General features: G+C 32.2%; 1 protein-coding gene across 4 annotated transcripts in view; it reads right to left on the bottom strand.

The window, feature by feature from the left end:
* Nucleotides 1-256: 256 nt before the first annotated feature.
* Nucleotides 257-18,833, bottom strand: part of LOC124542923 (DENN domain-containing protein 1A) — a 32,121-nt gene continuing 13,544 nt past the window's right edge. Inside the window, exons 8-15 of one of the 4 annotated variants that reach the window (XM_047120865.1) lie at nucleotides 14,400-14,508; nucleotides 13,292-13,480; nucleotides 9,988-10,020; nucleotides 7,089-7,195; nucleotides 6,107-6,305; nucleotides 5,190-5,579; nucleotides 883-987; nucleotides 504-646 (exon numbers count right to left, since the gene is read on the bottom strand). In XM_047120865.1, coding sequence (XP_046976821.1) covers nucleotides 931-987; nucleotides 5,190-5,579; nucleotides 6,107-6,305; nucleotides 7,089-7,195; nucleotides 9,988-10,020; nucleotides 13,292-13,480; nucleotides 14,400-14,508 — 1,084 coding nt within the window. In that variant the 3' untranslated portion in view covers nucleotides 504-646; nucleotides 883-930. Of the gene's footprint in view, nucleotides 647-882; nucleotides 988-5,189; nucleotides 5,580-6,106; nucleotides 6,306-7,088; nucleotides 7,196-9,987; nucleotides 10,021-13,291; nucleotides 13,481-14,399; nucleotides 14,509-18,833 lie in introns of all 4 variants that reach the window. The other 3 variants (XM_047120863.1, XM_047120866.1, XM_047120864.1) reach the window with 3 other exon arrangements.

The following is an 18,833-nucleotide window of genomic DNA, read 5'->3' as shown; positions in this document are numbered from 1 at the left end:
ATAGATATTTATTTTCAAGTTCAGCGTTTTCCACGAATGTACTTATTGCATTTTGTTTATTAACGAGTCAGTGAATACAGCCGTGGGCGGTTGCTTTAAACATTACCCAATGCGCACTCAGACGAACTTCCCTCACAATAGATTTTCATTTTAGACAAATAATCTAACCGGACAGCAAATTCGTAACAACGTTATTTTAGAACATCGTTATATTTAGAAAACCTTATTAGAATTAAAAAAAAAAACGTTTAAAAAATTTTTAAATATCGAAAAGAATATTTGACGTTTGAATTAATGACATAATATAGTATAGACGATTTAGGGATAGTTTCAGCACACGAAAAACGTACAAATGTTTCGCTTCTGCGTTACAAATTGGAAGAGCGCTAAAGTCACGACACGAGATAGATCACTAATTGAAAGTAGTCCATCCTTTAGGTACGGTTGAGGTCTCCGGCGCGCTCGAGCTAGCTGTGAAATCAGATAAGCCGAATTGGCTAAAGTCTAACCCGTATTCGTGCAACAAAGCGCTATCCGTCGATGTTTTAATTTGTTCCTTTTCGTTCTTATCCCGATACTTAAGTGGATCGAAATCTTCTAGATCCGTGGGCGTATCGTCCAGTTGTATGAGATCAGAGCCAGATGACTGAAAAACACATTGATTAGTTTAATACCGGAGAGTTTAATTGCGCTCCTAATTATACAACCTTCTCTCATTACCGATTACTATAGAGGTGCTTATTATTTTAACGCGATTGATTTCGATATGGAATATCTTTGGACCAGCAATATCATATATATTACAAACCATATATATGTGTAAGGATATAATGTGATCAAAATATAAGCATTTAAATATATTTACGCTAGGAAATGACTTACCACAAATGTTAAAACAGGCGAAAGTCGATAAATTACTATAAATTTTTTTCAAAAGTAAATATTCTCTCCGTTTCTTATTTCCCGAGTAAAATATTTCAACAGTGTCTGAAAAAAAACGGTCAAGTGCGAAAATTCATCGCACGATTAGTGTTCCGTACGTTAGTTATACCTACAAAATAATGTTGAACCGTTAATACCTCGTATTAAATATTAGTTTTCTCACATGTCTGTGTTCAAAATTACTTTAAAACACATTTACCAAATACATACGTCATACCTGAAATTCAGGATAACAATTATGAATGTTTACGATCAGATGTCATCGACATTTTTGGAATGACCTTAGTTCACCCCACTCTAATGAAAAATCTATTAAAAAAATGTATGTGTGTGTGTCACTAGAAAATCGAAAAACTATTTCAATTCTCCAAATCAAGCATCTTAGCCTGACAACCCTATTTAAGCCCTTACTAGGTTAAGCGGTTAAGCTTTAGTTAATGCCAGTAAAAAGCAAATCAATTTAAATCAAATATTTCAATGGATGTTAATTTAAAATTAAACTGTTTTGACTGTGAATACATTCCAAAAAAAATCCTGCCTTTTTAAATCGTTCGTGTATTGAAGCGAAGTAAACCCCCGAAAATGCAAAAGTCAGAATTAAAAAAAAACTAGCACATAAGTTTCTGAGACAAAACATAAGTCAGAAAGGGACTGTGGGTAACACACGGGAACAATAACGAACACAACAACATTGGGTTAGGAAGATTTCAAACAAAAAAAACTTCAAACTGTTATCGAATCAATTGGCATCATATTGTCTCTTTTGTATATTATCAACGTTCTTAAAATATAATTTAAATTTAAATTTATTACGAACGCGTTCTATTTTCGAATTCGGGTAATATTGTACGGAACCCATCGTATATAAATCTTGACCGCTTTTAAAGAAATATTGAAATTTAATTTAAAAAAGAAAAATCGGTACTTATCGAGAAACGTTGCAGAATTAGGAGCTTTAAAAAATTAATTTCATAACGGTGGATTTATAAAAAAAAATTAATAAATTAAAATTTAATGTAAATTTTTATTGAAATATAAAATATAAAAAAATAATAATAATACAGAAATAAATACTTTGTATCAATCAAATTGACACATCTATGTTTAAACACAGATCTTTAAATTAACGAAATAATATAGAAACATTTATAACTCAATTTTCTAGTATTATGCGAGTTATAATATACAGATTATATATTATACAGCGACCCTTTGTCAATGTGTGAGTATATGAGCTCTGTGGCCGGTCGTGACTATATATTCATATATGTTAAGACTAAGATTAATATTGGAGGTTAATATTAAGAGTCGGGTTCGCACGTAACCTTTACCTGACATTCTGGACCACAGTGTTTGAACTCGACATCGTTAAGGCTGACTGTTCAATGGATACGTAGCGTTAAATAGTATAGCTGAGCCATTATATAATTCGTAGCGACAGTTCATAATCGAAATCAATGCTAATTACTTATATATTAAGTTTTAGATGTTTCGGCAAATGAGGAATCAAAATCATATGAATGTTGTCTTTCGTCATTTTTCATTTTTATTTTTAAATATGTCAACTAAAATATTTAATAAATGGCAACTTTCAAGGTATTGCCAAAATCATAATTTTAATATTTAATTGACTTTAACTCATATAGATATGTATATCCACTAACGACGGCGCACCCCTCCACGTTAAATTATCGACATTTTAATTAAACAACTCAACAAATACAGTCTAATTTGTATTATTTAATTGTCTTCTCTGTAGTCCATGCAAAATAAAACATCTCATAAGCGTGACGTCACTCAAACTAACGCACGCCATATTTAAACGTGGACGAGTTTTCTTTCACGTGAATATACTAATTAACTAAATGAAAATTAAGGACATTAAAACAAAAGCAGACAAATTATATACAATTTCAATAAAATAATTCGACTGAAATATTGCTAATGATATCGCTACGTATCATGTGAACGATCAGCCTAATATTAATTCTAGGTCATAACACTAAGTGCGTACATGCATTTTAAGAAACAATATGTGCGAACACCATATACAAATATATACACATAATACACACGTCATGTTTTAACGAACATTACCATTGTATACATATTTGAACAATTTTTTAATCGTACTGCAAATCATATTCGACTACAAATATATATGTAAATATATCTATCTATAATATTTATAATAGCATAAACCTCCCCCTATATCTGGAATGTTCCTTTTTCATTTAACACTAGCGACCCGACCCGGCTTCGCACAGATTCAATGCTATATATGTACATAATAATAAATATACTACAGAATTTTACTAGTTTCTTTACTATATTGTCCATGTATTTCTTTACGACACCACATTAGAAACTTCTAAAATAATCAGTGTTTCTTTTCTACATTGTCTATGTATCATATACAAAAGCCTTTCCCTCGAATCAGTCTATCTATTAAAAAAACCGCATCAAAATCCTTTGCGTAATTTTAAAGATCTAAGCATACATAGGGACAGACAGCGGTGAGCTAGTTTGTTTTATACTATGTAATTATAATGATGATATAATGCGCATATATGCAACGCAGCTACATTTGTAACAGTATTGAAACATTATCGCGTCAGAAACGTTACTTATAAGAATTGTACTAAAATTAAATCCCAAAATTAAACAATCATTGCGAACAAAGAAGCTTGACTTCTAAAAATAAATAAATAATGAAACCCTTTGAAAGTAATAACCCGTTCGTTACGATGTAATTATATTTAAGTAACGATCGTAATCTCGAGCTAAAATGTAACGGTCTGAGGGTACTAAATTTTTAAAACGTTTATAAATTAAGAAGGTAGGTTGAATACTTTCGGAATATTCTGAAATAAACGTATTTTAAATTTGCTAACATAGTAATAAACATTACAAATTTGTATTACGAATACGAATGAAATTATGCTTATGGAAATCTTAAAATTTATTTGGTGAAACTGGACGCGATAATATTAGGTACATATTGCATTGAAACTTTCTTTTCTTTCCAATGTAGATATACGGCCTCTTTATTGAATTATTTAGGCACGATACGTATAAAAGTATCGTAAGTATCAAAACTGCGTTTGTACTTCAAAGTGTATTAATTTTATATATCATTGATCTTAATTTGTCACTACAATAGTCAATATAGAGAGGTAATCGAATTAAGATTAATCAAATCTACATTCGTATATATTAAAATACCTAACTTACATAAATAAAGTCATATTACAAATTTTGTTTGTAACCAAACATAATAAATATTATATATTTAATTAAACCAATAAAACCTTTTTTTTATGAATACCGCTGTAAGTTATACGAAATAAATTAACAACAAAATAATATCAATCAAAATCAGTTCCAACGCTAAATTAATTTAAACTAAAAAAACTCTTCGTAAAAGTAATCATAGCCACGACTGGATATCGTGTTATAATAGAAAAAATACTATCAAGAAAAAAAAATTATAAAAAAAACATTTAATAGTAAATTTACTCAAAAAAAGTATTTACGCTATTACGTAGATAAAAAAAAACATGTAAAAAAGCTCACTCATTTTGAATTCCCAATAATCAATATAGGTAGTAATATTTTACTTAGTAATAATCTCAACATGACATATTTATTTGACGTGCAGTACGAATACGAGTACTATTTCTCAAATAAAAACAACCAATGGTAGTGTTTGTTAAGACAAATATAAAAAAAACAAAACGTTGACAGATCATTCCAAAACATTCCAAATAATATAAACGACAATAATTTTAATAAGCGAGGTATAGGGCTGTGTGTAATTATTATTAATGGATATGTATGTATGTAATTAATTTTATGAATATATCTAGATAAAACATTCATAATACCTTTATAAGGACACTCCAATCACTCTGATTTCATTTATTTCTCACCAATTATTAAGTGTTTCCATTTAATATATCACAATTTTCATGTACTTATATCTTAGTTCGATATCGTTTCACGAATATAACGCAAACATCAGGGTTCAAATACCAAAATAATAATGGGACAGTTATCAATGTTAGATAATTATATTATATTAATAATTGTATAAATCAATAATAAATTAATATCATCTATATAAATACATATTACTCCAATGTTAGTGCAAACAACAATTCACTCGTTGCTCAAGGTATATATGCAATATCTCTGACTGAAAAATATAGTATCGCTATGACAATAGTAACGCATATTAAAATTACCTCTTGAGTTCTGCCCTTGTTGTGTCTCGGCCTAGGCCTGTCTGGGACCGGTCTGGGCACAATAGGGGGCACCGGTCTGATCGTGGAGCCGTTACAAGGCTGGCTAGTTTGGCCCTTCTTCTGATTGGACGATAGGGTCAGTTTTAATTTGGCCTTGTCGTTGCCCTCGGTGAATCGAATCGTGCTAGTGTGGAAGTCTTGAGTGACGTTCGCGTCGTTCTTTGTGATGTTACTTATAAAGTGTGCCGTCGAGGGCGCCGGTATCGACCTCGGGGGAGGCGCGGGCGCATCGGACAAATCTACTAGTTTCCTTGTCGATATGATTGGGTAACGGAGTGGGGGGTGGGGACGTTCCGGTAACCGGGGTGGGGGGCATGGTGACAGGGTTTTCTGCAAAATAAAATATCGAATAATGTGCCACGGTGCCCCTAGGAGCTGTCATTCGCATACATTTACACGTGATACAAGCTTAACACGTAAAGCGACGTCCAACGATAGGCAACGCAAGACGGGGTGACTCCTTGAACCTTGCGGTCAAACGTCAAAGACACCCCATCGCGGTATACGATTCTCATAACTTTTGACACTATAAACTGATGACGGGTGAAAGTAACTGACACTACGAATCTACATAGTGATATTTACACCGAGACTTGCCCATACTAAGAGTATGTATCAAAAGCTATGATTATTAAAGCGTTTCCGATACGAGCATTCAGCGTAACGGTCGAGAATTTGAAGTTGCGGTACATTTTACTTATTAGTACTTAAAATATGAACAAATTCAATGAGATTCACTCTTGAATAAAAATACTCCGATTATTGGAGAAACAATTTTGACGGAAAAAAACTTGTACCGTTTGTCCAAATTCACAGACCAAATAAATACAAGGCGTTCAATAATACGTAATACTCACGGCTTTGTCGGGGAGGCTGATTTCAGAGTTGAGAGCACTGCCGGGGAAACTATCGCGACGCTTATTCGGAAAGAGAAACTCCATCTCCGTTAGGAGATCTAGCGGTAGAGTCGGGGGTGGCTCGCGAGGTGGCATGTCATGAGAGGGGGAGGATTCGGAGGAATCGGATGAAACTGGTGTGGCTGAGCCGCATGAAAACCTGTCAGAACAAATATCAGTCACACCATATATCGACCACTTTAGAAATATTTATCTCCACTACAAAACTTGGAGAAGAGAAAATTTGGAGAATAGCACCACTGATATATTCTAGCACGAATACCAATCATTAGCCAAATTATAGCTAAACATAGCGTACGGATAGCTTAAGAAATACGAAATTGAAACACGACATCAATATTACTTACGCTTTATAGCTGCGCTAAGAAATATAAAATTATATTAAATTGAAAAATTTAATTAATAAATTACACTTGAATCCTAAATAATCCGAGTCACGCAAATTCATTTTAAACGATTGTATGATCGGGGAATGCTTTAAGTGTACCATTGCAATGGTCACACACAGAATCTAATTAATATATTTAATTAACCCATATAGGCTCAGAACCGTCACTACCATTCCCATATGGTGTATAGGATCATTCTGTAGTCCAATCTTTTACATCATATATAATATTATAAATATGGATAAGAGTTTATCTATATATTACTTCGTTATTCTTTCACGTTGCCCTCACACAAGATCAACGTCACACAGGCCGGAGCACGAGCAAATGCGTGGTCAAAACAAAAATAAATGCAAAAAAATGTACCACCAACATTGGGAACTAAGATGTTATATCCCTTCTGCCTGGATATTGCTACTCGGCAGTAGAACATCTGACGAGTGGGTGATACCCAGACGTCCTAGCTGAAATCCCTAACATTAAGTCACGAAAAATTTCGTAACGGTTTCACTATATAAGTAAAAAACAATTACCTGCTATCGTCAGTGGTGTTTATGGAGGATGGCCGTGAACCTGTTTTGGGCATTTTATTCTTCAAGCCGCGCACAGCTGACTTCATATTTTTACCCCCTTGTCGGACCTAGGGAAAGATGCTCGAATTATTAAAAATATTAAATGATATTTTCAATATTGCAACATTCGGATACACAGAAATATATATATCATTTTCAATACCCAGATAATTAAACATTTTATTAGAATCAGTATTTACATAATGAAAAATTATTAATGTGTCATTGCTTGAAGTTTTAAGGAAAATAACAAATTGTGATGAAAGCAAATTGTGCAAGATTTTTTTCCCACATAAACATATAAAGTGTTACTTGAAAATAATATAATTGTTACCTTTAAAAGGTAATTACTCTAAACTTACCCCAGTAGCGTGCGAGGACGTATAAAGTAGATAGTGCAAGAGATAACGAATAATACTCATACAAAAGCGTGCACAGTACACGAGACCCAGGTGAAAACATTTCGCGGTTGAAACGTTGCATTGTGTTAAAAAAAATGTTACACTTTTTCAACATTACACGAGCATACCATTAAACACACACATACACAAACATTTATGTGTATTTGTGTGACGACTGTGTTTTTCTATATGTTTATGACTTACAGAACATAAGATATATACGAATTATAACCAGATAGTTCTTGTTCATTGTCATTGGGGACCATTCCTAGAGGTTTTAAGGGTGCATCTCGAGAAAACCTCGGCTTTTTCAAATTATTTTAACATTGAGTATATTTTTGATATTTTCAACTATCGAAACTTTTACCAACCATCTTGGAAGGAAACATAAGACATGGTCGAAACTACTCCCCTCCCTAAACCCCTTATATTTTTAATAAATTTTAAAAACAACAAACTGATAAAGGATTAAATTCATACAGCCATGCACTGTACGAACCTTACAATAATATCTTTGTGTCTAGAAATACTTTTTATGTTATAGTTTAATTAAAGAACAAAAATATTTTATAGACTTAAATTCAAATTCAGAACAGTTTCTTTTTGTGTATACTTACTACCCAATTAAATCACATGCAATAAATACTTACACATACATTGAAACCCAGTGCAACGATAGACTTAAGACTTTATATAATTTCGATTATCGCACTATATTCACTAATTTGTGGAATTTTTTAAATTAATAGCTTGCTAATATTCTACTTAATATTCTACTTTTAATCAAAACTATAATAAATATAAAATAAATACATATATGTATAATTAATTAATATATATAAAAGAAAATGACTACTATATCCATTTTCCAAAACGCTGTCAGTGTCAAAAATAATTTGGCTGTATCTAAATTCTCATTGGTCGGTGGCAGGTCACGACGTCATCGACAACCAATGAGCGTTTAGCATGGCATATCAGTTAGTCTGACTCAAAATATAAAATAAAAGATAACTGGAGCGCGCGAAACATAAACAAATACAAAATCAAAAGCGAGTACAAATTACAACAAGACATGTCTTTCATCAATAGTTCGTTCGATTTTGTATTCGTTTTTGTTGCTTCACTTTATTGTTGCGAGCGCTCCATTTGATCTTTGCTCTTTTATAATCTGAGATTTGACGAGGTATATTAAAATGTGAATTAGGGAATTATGTATATATAGTAACATCGATGCCCAAATATTGTATTGTAAATAATACTAAATAAATAAACATGCAATGAGAATAAACATATACATAAAAAATATATATACTAAAACAATATCAAAAATAAATTACTACATGATAAATACACTAAATACAGATACATCGGATGTAAATATAATATACAAATAATAAATTTTCACATATAAATACTCTTCTTGATTTGTTTTATAACGATACAAGATATTATAACTACACCCTGTATTATTCCTCTACAAAAGCTGATTATGTTTCATGAAATTAATTTATACAAAATGTAAACAAGCTATTTAGACCATAATTATATTCGAAATAATTTATTAAGAACAACGAATGATGCTTTCGTTCCGAGAACACATTCTATCTATCAAAACTTGAATGAATAAATGTTTATTCAATCACGCAAGAACGATTGAATGTATCTGAATGAAATTTGGAACAGAGATCGATTATAATTATACTATCGATATATTTTCTTATTCGCACCTACGTCTCTCACATTATAGCATCCGTGTATTACGGCAGCTTTTTAAGTGTAGGTATACTAATATTATAAACGTGAAAGTAACTCTCTCTGTTTGTTCGTCGGTCTTATACGACCAAACCGCTGAACCGAATTTGATGAAATTTGTTATGAAGCAAACTTGAACTCCATGGAAGAACAAGAACAGGCTATTTTTGCCTGACATGGCAGATACCCCCTTAGACGCGAGCGAACCCGCGGACAACAACTAGATTTTAATAAACGCGTTTGCACTGAAATAACGACGACCTCCATGGTCGAGTGGTGTGTACACCGGTTTTCATGGGTACGCCACTCTGAGGTCCCGGGTTCGATTCCCGGCCGAGTCGATGTAGATTACCATTAGTTTTCTATGTTGTCTTGGGTCTGGGTGTTTATGGTACCGTCGTTACTTCTGATTTCCATAACACAAGTGCTTCAGCTACTTACATTGGGATCAGACTGAGAGAGTTACATGAATGTGATGTTGGCTCATATTTATTATTATTATAACGTGACCTAATTTATTAAGTTATGGTCTGTAACGCGTCCAAATCAATTTTCATATTGAAATAATCGACTCAGAATATCGATATTTAGCACATGTCTACATTATGTAAAAACTAATTAAAATACAACAATAATAAAAAAAAAAAACATTCCACTAATTAGTGAATAACGTGACGATATCTTATGAACATTCATGGTTCACTCACCGTTTTCACAGCCGATTGTACCGCGGGGTTCGCCTGCAAATATTAACAATTTAAAGCGTATAAAAAACCCATGTACTTACAGCATGCAACATAATTACCGACAACACAACACGCATTTACCATACAGTACACAAATTTCATTAACCATAACGATAGAATTTGTACGTCACGAGGTGAATCAACAGCTGCGAAGATTGATAGTACCGTTGTCATAACAGTTACTGACACTAGGATAAAGATTCTAACTTGTGATACTTGATCATGTGAATGTTTTGCTGCCATTACCGGACTTATCTTTGGCTTGTATGCAAAGTTACCTTATAATTTAACAAATGGTTTAAAACTTCTATAAGAACGCAATCGAATGGCAATTTTGTATCTATTTTGTAAACTGTACCGTACAAACAATACAGTAAAAAATGCTGATGTTTAGTAAAAATATAAAACGCCAAAATTTATATGTAATGTAGAATTAGGCACCGGCATTTATGAGCCCGTGGATGTTGTAAATTATACAATAAAAAACGATACCGTAATATCTATTTTTCCCTATATAGTTATTATAAATAGGAATATACTTTTGAAATGATATTTCAGAGTGGCATACTTGCAATGATTCTGTATAACGTTTTCGACACAAAATCACATATGTTGAAAAAAAGAACTTGTAATATAAAATATAACATTAAAATATAATCAATTTGAAGCCATTACATTTTATAATTCACATTTCACGAGATCATAAACTAAAATTCTTAAAGGATTTATAAAAAAAGCTTTAATGATATTACTTTTCAAAATATAAAACAAAATACTATCACAAATTCTCGCTTTTGTACAAATTCTATCGATACGATAACAGATTAAATTAAAATATTATTAAATTAGCACTAAACACAGGCTGAGGCATATTTTTTTGTTTAGCAGGTTTTCAAAGCACACCCGCATTGCTAAGCTGATTAACGGCCCAACTGTTAAAATATATAAATAATAATAAATAACAATCTTAATATAATACTACTAATATTATAAAATAATAATTCAATTATAAAATAATAGTATAAAGATAACAACAAAACTCCAAAAACGTGTCCATGTGTTCGAACTAATATCAAAACGTATTGTATTTTACTTTATTTATTATTTGATTTTATTTATACTTCATATATATCTCGTATTAAGATACAATCAATATTTTAGTACGAAGCAACGAATTTGATCATATAAGCATGCATTTTTTAAATCATTTAATTTATATATTGATCTGTAAGTAGAAAAACAATGGTATCTCTCCAATTTCGCCTCGAAGATAATCACATTATACGTATATATGTATACAAGTTGCCAAGGTATCCGTTTCTATAATAAAATTCCGCAGACATTTTTAACTTTGCCGTATCGTAAATTCAAATCGTTTGTAAATAAATACATTGGTAAAAAAAGGCGTATTATTCGATACAAGATTTTGTAGATGATAAAAAGGCGTGGAATTAATACCTGTTGACTTCCAAGCAGGATATATTAATTTAAATAATTGTATTTAACTAACATGACTCTGTATTTTTTAAATGTTAAGAAAGAGTAACTACTGAGTTTCTTGACGGTTCTTCTCGGTAGAATCTACTTTCCGAACCGGTGGTAGCTTCACTTATTGTAAAATGACGATTCAAAAGTGCTTGTAAAAGCCTACTTGAATAAAGTTTATTTTGATTTGATGTATAATATATGAGAAAAAAATATATTTCAACAATAATGTATACGTCTACTTATTATAGTTGGCAACCCTGACCGATGGCATTAGATACCATTAAATTACCACTCACAAATCATGAAACGATGCATATTATTACTAAGCGATAATTAATTTATCAATGTTACTTTTATATTAATATTTAAATCATATTAGAATATTATTTTATTTATATGTTTAGTAGATATCTCTTGGTTAGTGGTTTTATACATCTAGTCATTGGTGTTGCAAGAATTATAAACCATTCCTTACATCACCAACGCCACCAACCTTGGGAACTAAGATCTTTGGTCCCTAGTGCCTGTAAATACACTGACTCACTCACATCAGACCGGATAACAACTACACTCAGACGAATTTAGTTCATTCTTAAATCTTAAATTAGTTATTTCATAATAAACATTTGGCAGAACAATCAATGTAAATAATATTGCTAATAATGATAATTATATTTTCTCATTAGCAATAGATAGAGGTATGATTAATCAATATCAAATCTTACCAATGAATGGCCTCAAAGAATATATAAATCATGTATAAATCACTCTTAATTGTTAGTAACTTAAGGTTCAAATTTTTTTGACACTAGAGACAAAGAAATGACTTTTTCATAATAAAATCCAAAACAAATTTGGAATATGTTACAAACTACAGTACTGACATTAGTGTCAGTATCCTTACGAATCTATTGTTAGATTTGGTTTTTTATTAAACATTTTAAATATTTTTATAGCTAGCTTTTTAAAGATGAAATTCTATGAATATAAAATGTAATTACATTTATTTATACATAATTAGCAGGCGACCCTGCTAATGGGCCACCTGATGGTAAGTGGTCATCTTCACCCATAGACATTAGGGCTTAGATTTATTGACCAACCTTATTACCGATAATTCCACCAACCATGGAAACTAAGATGTTATGTCTTGTGCGTGTAGTTACACTGGCGCGCTCACCCTTCAAATCAGAACACAGCAATACTGAGTATTGCTATTTGGCAGCAAATACCTGACGAGTGGGTGGTACCTAACCAGACGGGCTTGGATATAGCCCTACCAAAAAGTACTAAAATTTCCATACAAAAGTATACATTGAGTTCATTGTGGGTTGTTCTTGATAGAGTATATTACATACACATAAATATTACAAAGATTTTCATTGAAAATTTGCTTAACGCAATAGCCTGACATGACATCGTATGTATATATAAAAAGTATAACTAATACCATAAATGCGAAAGTTTGTGAGGATAGCAGTATTTATGTTTGTTACTCTTTCACGAAAGAATACTGAACAGATTTTGAAGAAATTTTACAGTAATATAGGTTATACATCAGACTATTCTGGTGTAGAACCCATATTACTGTACCTATAAATAAATAACCTATAAATTGTATCCTATGTACTAGCACATAGGATACAATTTTTAATGATTTTATATAATTTGTTCATAATATAATTTAAAAAGATACATATCAACTAGCCGTGCGAAGCCGGGTCGGGTCGCTAGAAAATAAATATTAATACAAAACACGAACTATTCCATAAATCACCTTATCTTTGACGGTTTTGAAGAAGGCACCACCCTCCTTCTTGACGGTCTTGGCCCAGTCCCGGTACTGCTGTTTCAGCTTCTGACCGCTCCCGGTGCTGACTTTCTCTGCGTAGTTGTTGCATTCGACTTCGAATTCGTCGTTGAAGCCGCGACCGGAGTTAAGCAACTCGAGCCTTTCGTCTATGAACTGTTGGGTACACAACGTGTTGCATGACTTAATCTCTTATGAAAACTATTTTGTCTTCATTACATAGTATAAAACAAAGTAGCTTGTCCGCTGTCTGTCCCTATGTATGCTTAAATCTTTAAAATTATGCAACAGATTTTGATGCAGTTTTTTTTAATAGATATAGTGACATTGACAGTATAGTAGTATGGCACCCGTGCGAGCCCGGGAGGGTCGCTAGTTACTATAAAAGATTTGCCTGTTACTTATTTCAGAGTTTTGTCAATTTAAATTTTTTGTTTAAACGTTCTCTTAAAATATTAATTCATACGGTAAAATAAAATTGAATTGAACCAAGCTCTTCCTTTTATTTTTACCTTACCTCCACAAACAATATATTTATGTATTTATTTTATAATTAGTTAGTTCCTGGCTTCGCACGAGTGCAATATATACATAGTAATATTGGAATGTCTGTTTGTAATATTAAAGTAACCGTTTTTTATTAAATACATTTGTATATATACTAAAATAACTATATTTTTAATTTTGTCTATCTATGTGTTTATTACGGCTAATCTATGGAACGTAAGGACCGATTTTGACGAGACTTCCACCAACAAAAAGCTAATATTATAAGAAGTAACTTAGGCTACAACAAATACTTTTCTAATAAATTCAATCTCGCACGAAATCGCGGACACAGTTAGTTTTCAATAAGAATATCACGATTTTTATAGATATCATGATCATAGATATCACGATTCTTACTTATTAATAATCTATATTTAATAGATAGATATAATAAATAAACAACAAAAATACTTTAAGAACTAGTTCGCTGATGCACTGTGAATCGCTTTTTGCTATGATACGGTCGTTTGCCCAGCAGTGGGAATGTCATTCGAATTTTTTACACATAAATATCTATCCATCTCACCTGCTGGAATATTTGCGATTGGAGAATCTTCCGCAGAAACGGCTGCATGTTCTTCCTCGTCCTCACAAACGCCTCTGGATTGAATGTTATCAGTTGACCCTTTTCGATCCTGGAATATAAATTTATATCAACATTATCAAAAAAGCAACACAAATTCCCGTTTAAGACTGCATATATTTCGTTACTGGAAGTTTGTGAGAGGCTATGTCTTGAATTCGATCGCTCGTGCAGTGCGAAGTGACAAGTCGAAGTATCACGGAGCAATTGACACGATACTCAGTACTGCAAGGGGTTAAATAAAATAAGCACTCAGGACTCATTTGTTCATAACGCGATTGAATAACGATCGCTATAATTTCAATATACATTGTAGCGCTGCAACGCGTTTACAGCCAGAAATTTCATTATTAACAACAATGGAAACGAATATACTAATTATTTCAATCACGAAGTGCAACTTTAGAGTGTTATATTGAGGAATTTACTTGTTAGACACTGGGTAGGTAGCCACTCATCAGTTATTCTACCGCCAAACAACAGTACTCAGTATTGTTGTGTTCCGGCTTGAAGGGTGAGCCAGTGTAACTACATGCACAAGGGATATAATATCTTAGTTCCCAAGGTTGGTGGCGCATTGACGATTTAAGGAATAGTTAATATTTCTTACAGCGTCATTGTCTATGGGTTATGGTGACCACTTACCATCAGGTGGCCCATATGCTCGTACGCCAACCTATAACATAAAAAAGGTATCTTACATTTGGTTTGGTATTTAAATTCTATCAAGAACTGTGATCGGTAATCAACCTTTTTCATCAATACTAGCGACCCACCTTGGCTTCGTACGGGTGTAATTCTGATCTATACATTTAATAAAATTGGAGTGTCCGTTTGTAATATTGAAAAAGCCTTTTTTATAAAATGCATATGTGTTTATACACGATACATATACCAAAATAACATTTTTTTACAATTTTTGTCGGTCTGTCTGTCCGTCTGTTTGTTTCGCTAATTTCTGGAACGGCTGAACAGATTTTAATGGGACTGACTTTCACTGGCAGATTACTGATATAATAGGGAGTAACTTCAAACGCGTATAACGCCCTACTAGTACTAAACTTTATTTATATACGACGTCATATTAGAAACTTCTAAAATTATCATTGTTTCTTTACTAGATTGTCAATGTATTATATACAAAAATCTTCCACTCGAATCACTCTATTAAAAAAAACCGCATCAAAATCCTTTGCGTAGTTTCACAGAAAAACCGCCTTTATTTATACTATGAAGTGATAATCTGTACTGGTTTCAGACTGGGCTTAACTCGTATGTCGGGAATAGCAAGTATTTCAAAATACAACATACATCAGTGCCAAACAATCAGATCAGTATATCCAACCTTATAAACTTGTAATTCTATAATAAGATTGCTTTATAATATGCAGCATATAATATTAGATGGCAAGTGTGTTTATGAGCTGAGATGGTTAGAACGCGTGTATCTTAACCGATGATTGCGTGTTCAAACCCAGGCAAGCCCCACTTTATATGTGCTTAATTTGTGTTTATAATTCATCCCGTGCTCGGCGGTGAAGGAAAACATCGCGAGGAAACCTACATGTGTCTAAATTTCAATGAAATTCTGTCACATGTGTATTCCACCAACCCGATTGGAACAGCGTGGTGGAATATGTTCCAAACCCTCTTAATGGGAGAGGAGGCCTTAGCCCAGCAGTATAAAAAGTGTGTTTATTCGTAAATAACTACGTCAATCATTCATATAAATAACTATTTAGCCGAAATACGTTTACAAGGAATGATATCCTGATATTAATTACTCGTAGTTAAAAATCAAGGTAACTTCTATTGCAGTGGGGTTAAGACAATATATAATTAACTAGATATAAATAAAATAACTAACACTTACACTTATAAAAATGTCATCATTTCTATACATTTGTGGACATATTCATGACTATTATCGAATTTGAAGCGATACATTAGTCAGGGCAATTTTTATGAGCATTATTATATAAAAAGAAACTTAAGGAAATTTCTTAAAATTACATACAGTAAACTGCTAAGATTACTGAATTATTTTGCAGTTGAATATGATTTTAGTATCAAACAAATATAGTTGTCTGCAAGCCCTTTTAAGTAACTATCACCTATTCATCACCGTCAAGCAGCTTCTGTCAGTGTTATTAAGTGTGTGCCAGTGTAAAGGGCGAGTAATCCACACTGGCTTACAAAACATACAATAAACATAACATCTTGGTTTCAAGGCGAATTGACGATGTTAATTTAATATTTCTAACACTATCAAACTTTCAATCAATGCAGTAGTATTCACCAGTGATTTTATATCCCCATGTTTTATAATCAAAAAATCACCGCCGCCAGTTCAGTGATCACAAACGTGATGTTAATATTTAAAAATAAAACACTACGATTCGAATTGACACTAACAAGAGTTAAATTGAAATCACAGATAACCAATTAGATATCAATAAGTGTTATAACGTGTATTTTCTCGGACGCAAAACAAAGTTCATTCACGATGCAATTTATCATTGTATAAATTTTTTTATATTGTTGTATTTGAAGCTCCATAGATAGGGCTTGGTCGTATACAACTTTCTGAACCAACTTTACGTTGACTTGACTTGATAAGCGAGTCTATCGAAATCCAATTTATTAGTTTATATTAGTTCCCTCAACCGTATCAATCAATCTCTTTCGTGTCTTCTCCATCTTACGTGACATCGGCAAAATAATCGGTGCTCTGTCTGCACAACTAAAACTAAACTAAGAATTGATTTGAATTGACCGCCATCTAAAATTCTTACAATGATCATCCCATCTTTCTACGTATAATAAACGCTAATAATAAATAAACATAAGCGTAATATATATAGTATGTACATTACATAGTACATACATATAAGAATAGATACATTATTACCATAGCTGACAAGTGCTTGAGTCAATAAGGGAACTATTTTATGCAATCAAAACATTATCAAGCGTGCCGGTTGTGTCCTGGCGTTGAATACATCGAGTTGTTATACGTGATATATTTATACTTGAAATAATTGTTTCCATTTTTGAATTCGAATTTCGAATTATCCAACAATGATAACCGTTATTTTTAATTAAGAATACTTCGATAAGGAACCTCAAAATATACTAAATCAAAAAAGGTTGTAAGTAAAGATTAAAACAATTTTGGAAGAGTAAATTTAATTTCAAATTCGAAATTTAAATTAAACCGAGAATTACTGATTATAAACATAGTATTCTACAATACATATTGTTAAAAATACTGTTTGAAAGCTAACTCACTTTTTTTATCTATCTATAATATTAAATATCATCCATAGATTATAGGCCTATGTATTTGACAGATATAGGAGAAAAACAATCGTACTGGAGATTAGATAAATGTTACCAAATTACTTTCATTTATTTATCTTTTATTTTAATTATATTCGGAGTCTTTATTATACAATTATATAATATTAACCTCAATTTACAACGGTACCATAAGACTAATCCAATAGGAAGCTTTTTGGTATAGTATGAAATAAGGATGGATATATCACGTCACAGGAACAATAACATCAATATTAATATATAAAAGTAAAGTAAAAGTAACAGCCTGTAAATTTCCCACAGCTGGGATAAGGCCTCCTATTTCATTAAGGAGAGGGTTTGGAACATATTCCACTACGCTGTTCCAATGCGGGTTGGTGGAATGCACATTTGGCAGGACTTCGATAAAATTAGACAAATGCAGGTTTCCTCACGATGTTTTCTTTCAGCGAAGATGAAGAGCTCGAGATGAATTATAAACACAAATTAAGCTCATATATATAGTGGTGCTTGCCTGGGTTTGAACCCGCAATCATCGGTTAAGATTCACGCGTTCTAACCACTGGGTCATCTCAGCTCTCAATATATTAATATATATCAGAGCTATAAACAAAAAGGAATACCAATATATTGGTGGAACTGTGTGAGGGCTATGGATTGGAGGTATGATGTCTCCTGCATTTCATTCATGTTATGAGCATTTGCTCATGCAAAAATCCCTTAATAATAAAGGTTAGCCCTATAGTTTCTTATAAACAGATAATGTTGTTTTTTATTATCAGCCGGTGTGTATCACCACAACACTATTTTTTATCAGTGCAAAAGCAACCCTTTTGGAAGCCTATTGGAATTTCTAGCTTGACGATAAACGGCAAAAATGTCCAACCCAGTCCAATCCAATTGGGTCCTTTACATATACAGCAACTGTTTATAGTTATTGAACCGTTTTATACATTTAAAAAATATGCCTGTGTACATTTTGTATGCTATGGTTGATGTCGACATTCGTCCGACAAGTATGACAAAAGTATTGGTATATATGTATACTGATTTTTG

This window comes from Vanessa cardui, chromosome Z (assembly GCF_905220365.1).
Source record: "Vanessa cardui chromosome Z, ilVanCard2.1, whole genome shotgun sequence".
NCBI classification, from domain to species: Eukaryota; Metazoa; Arthropoda; class Insecta; order Lepidoptera; family Nymphalidae; genus Vanessa; species Vanessa cardui.
The sequence above is the reverse complement of the archived record's forward strand: the minus strand, read 5'-3'. Positions and strand labels throughout refer to the sequence as shown.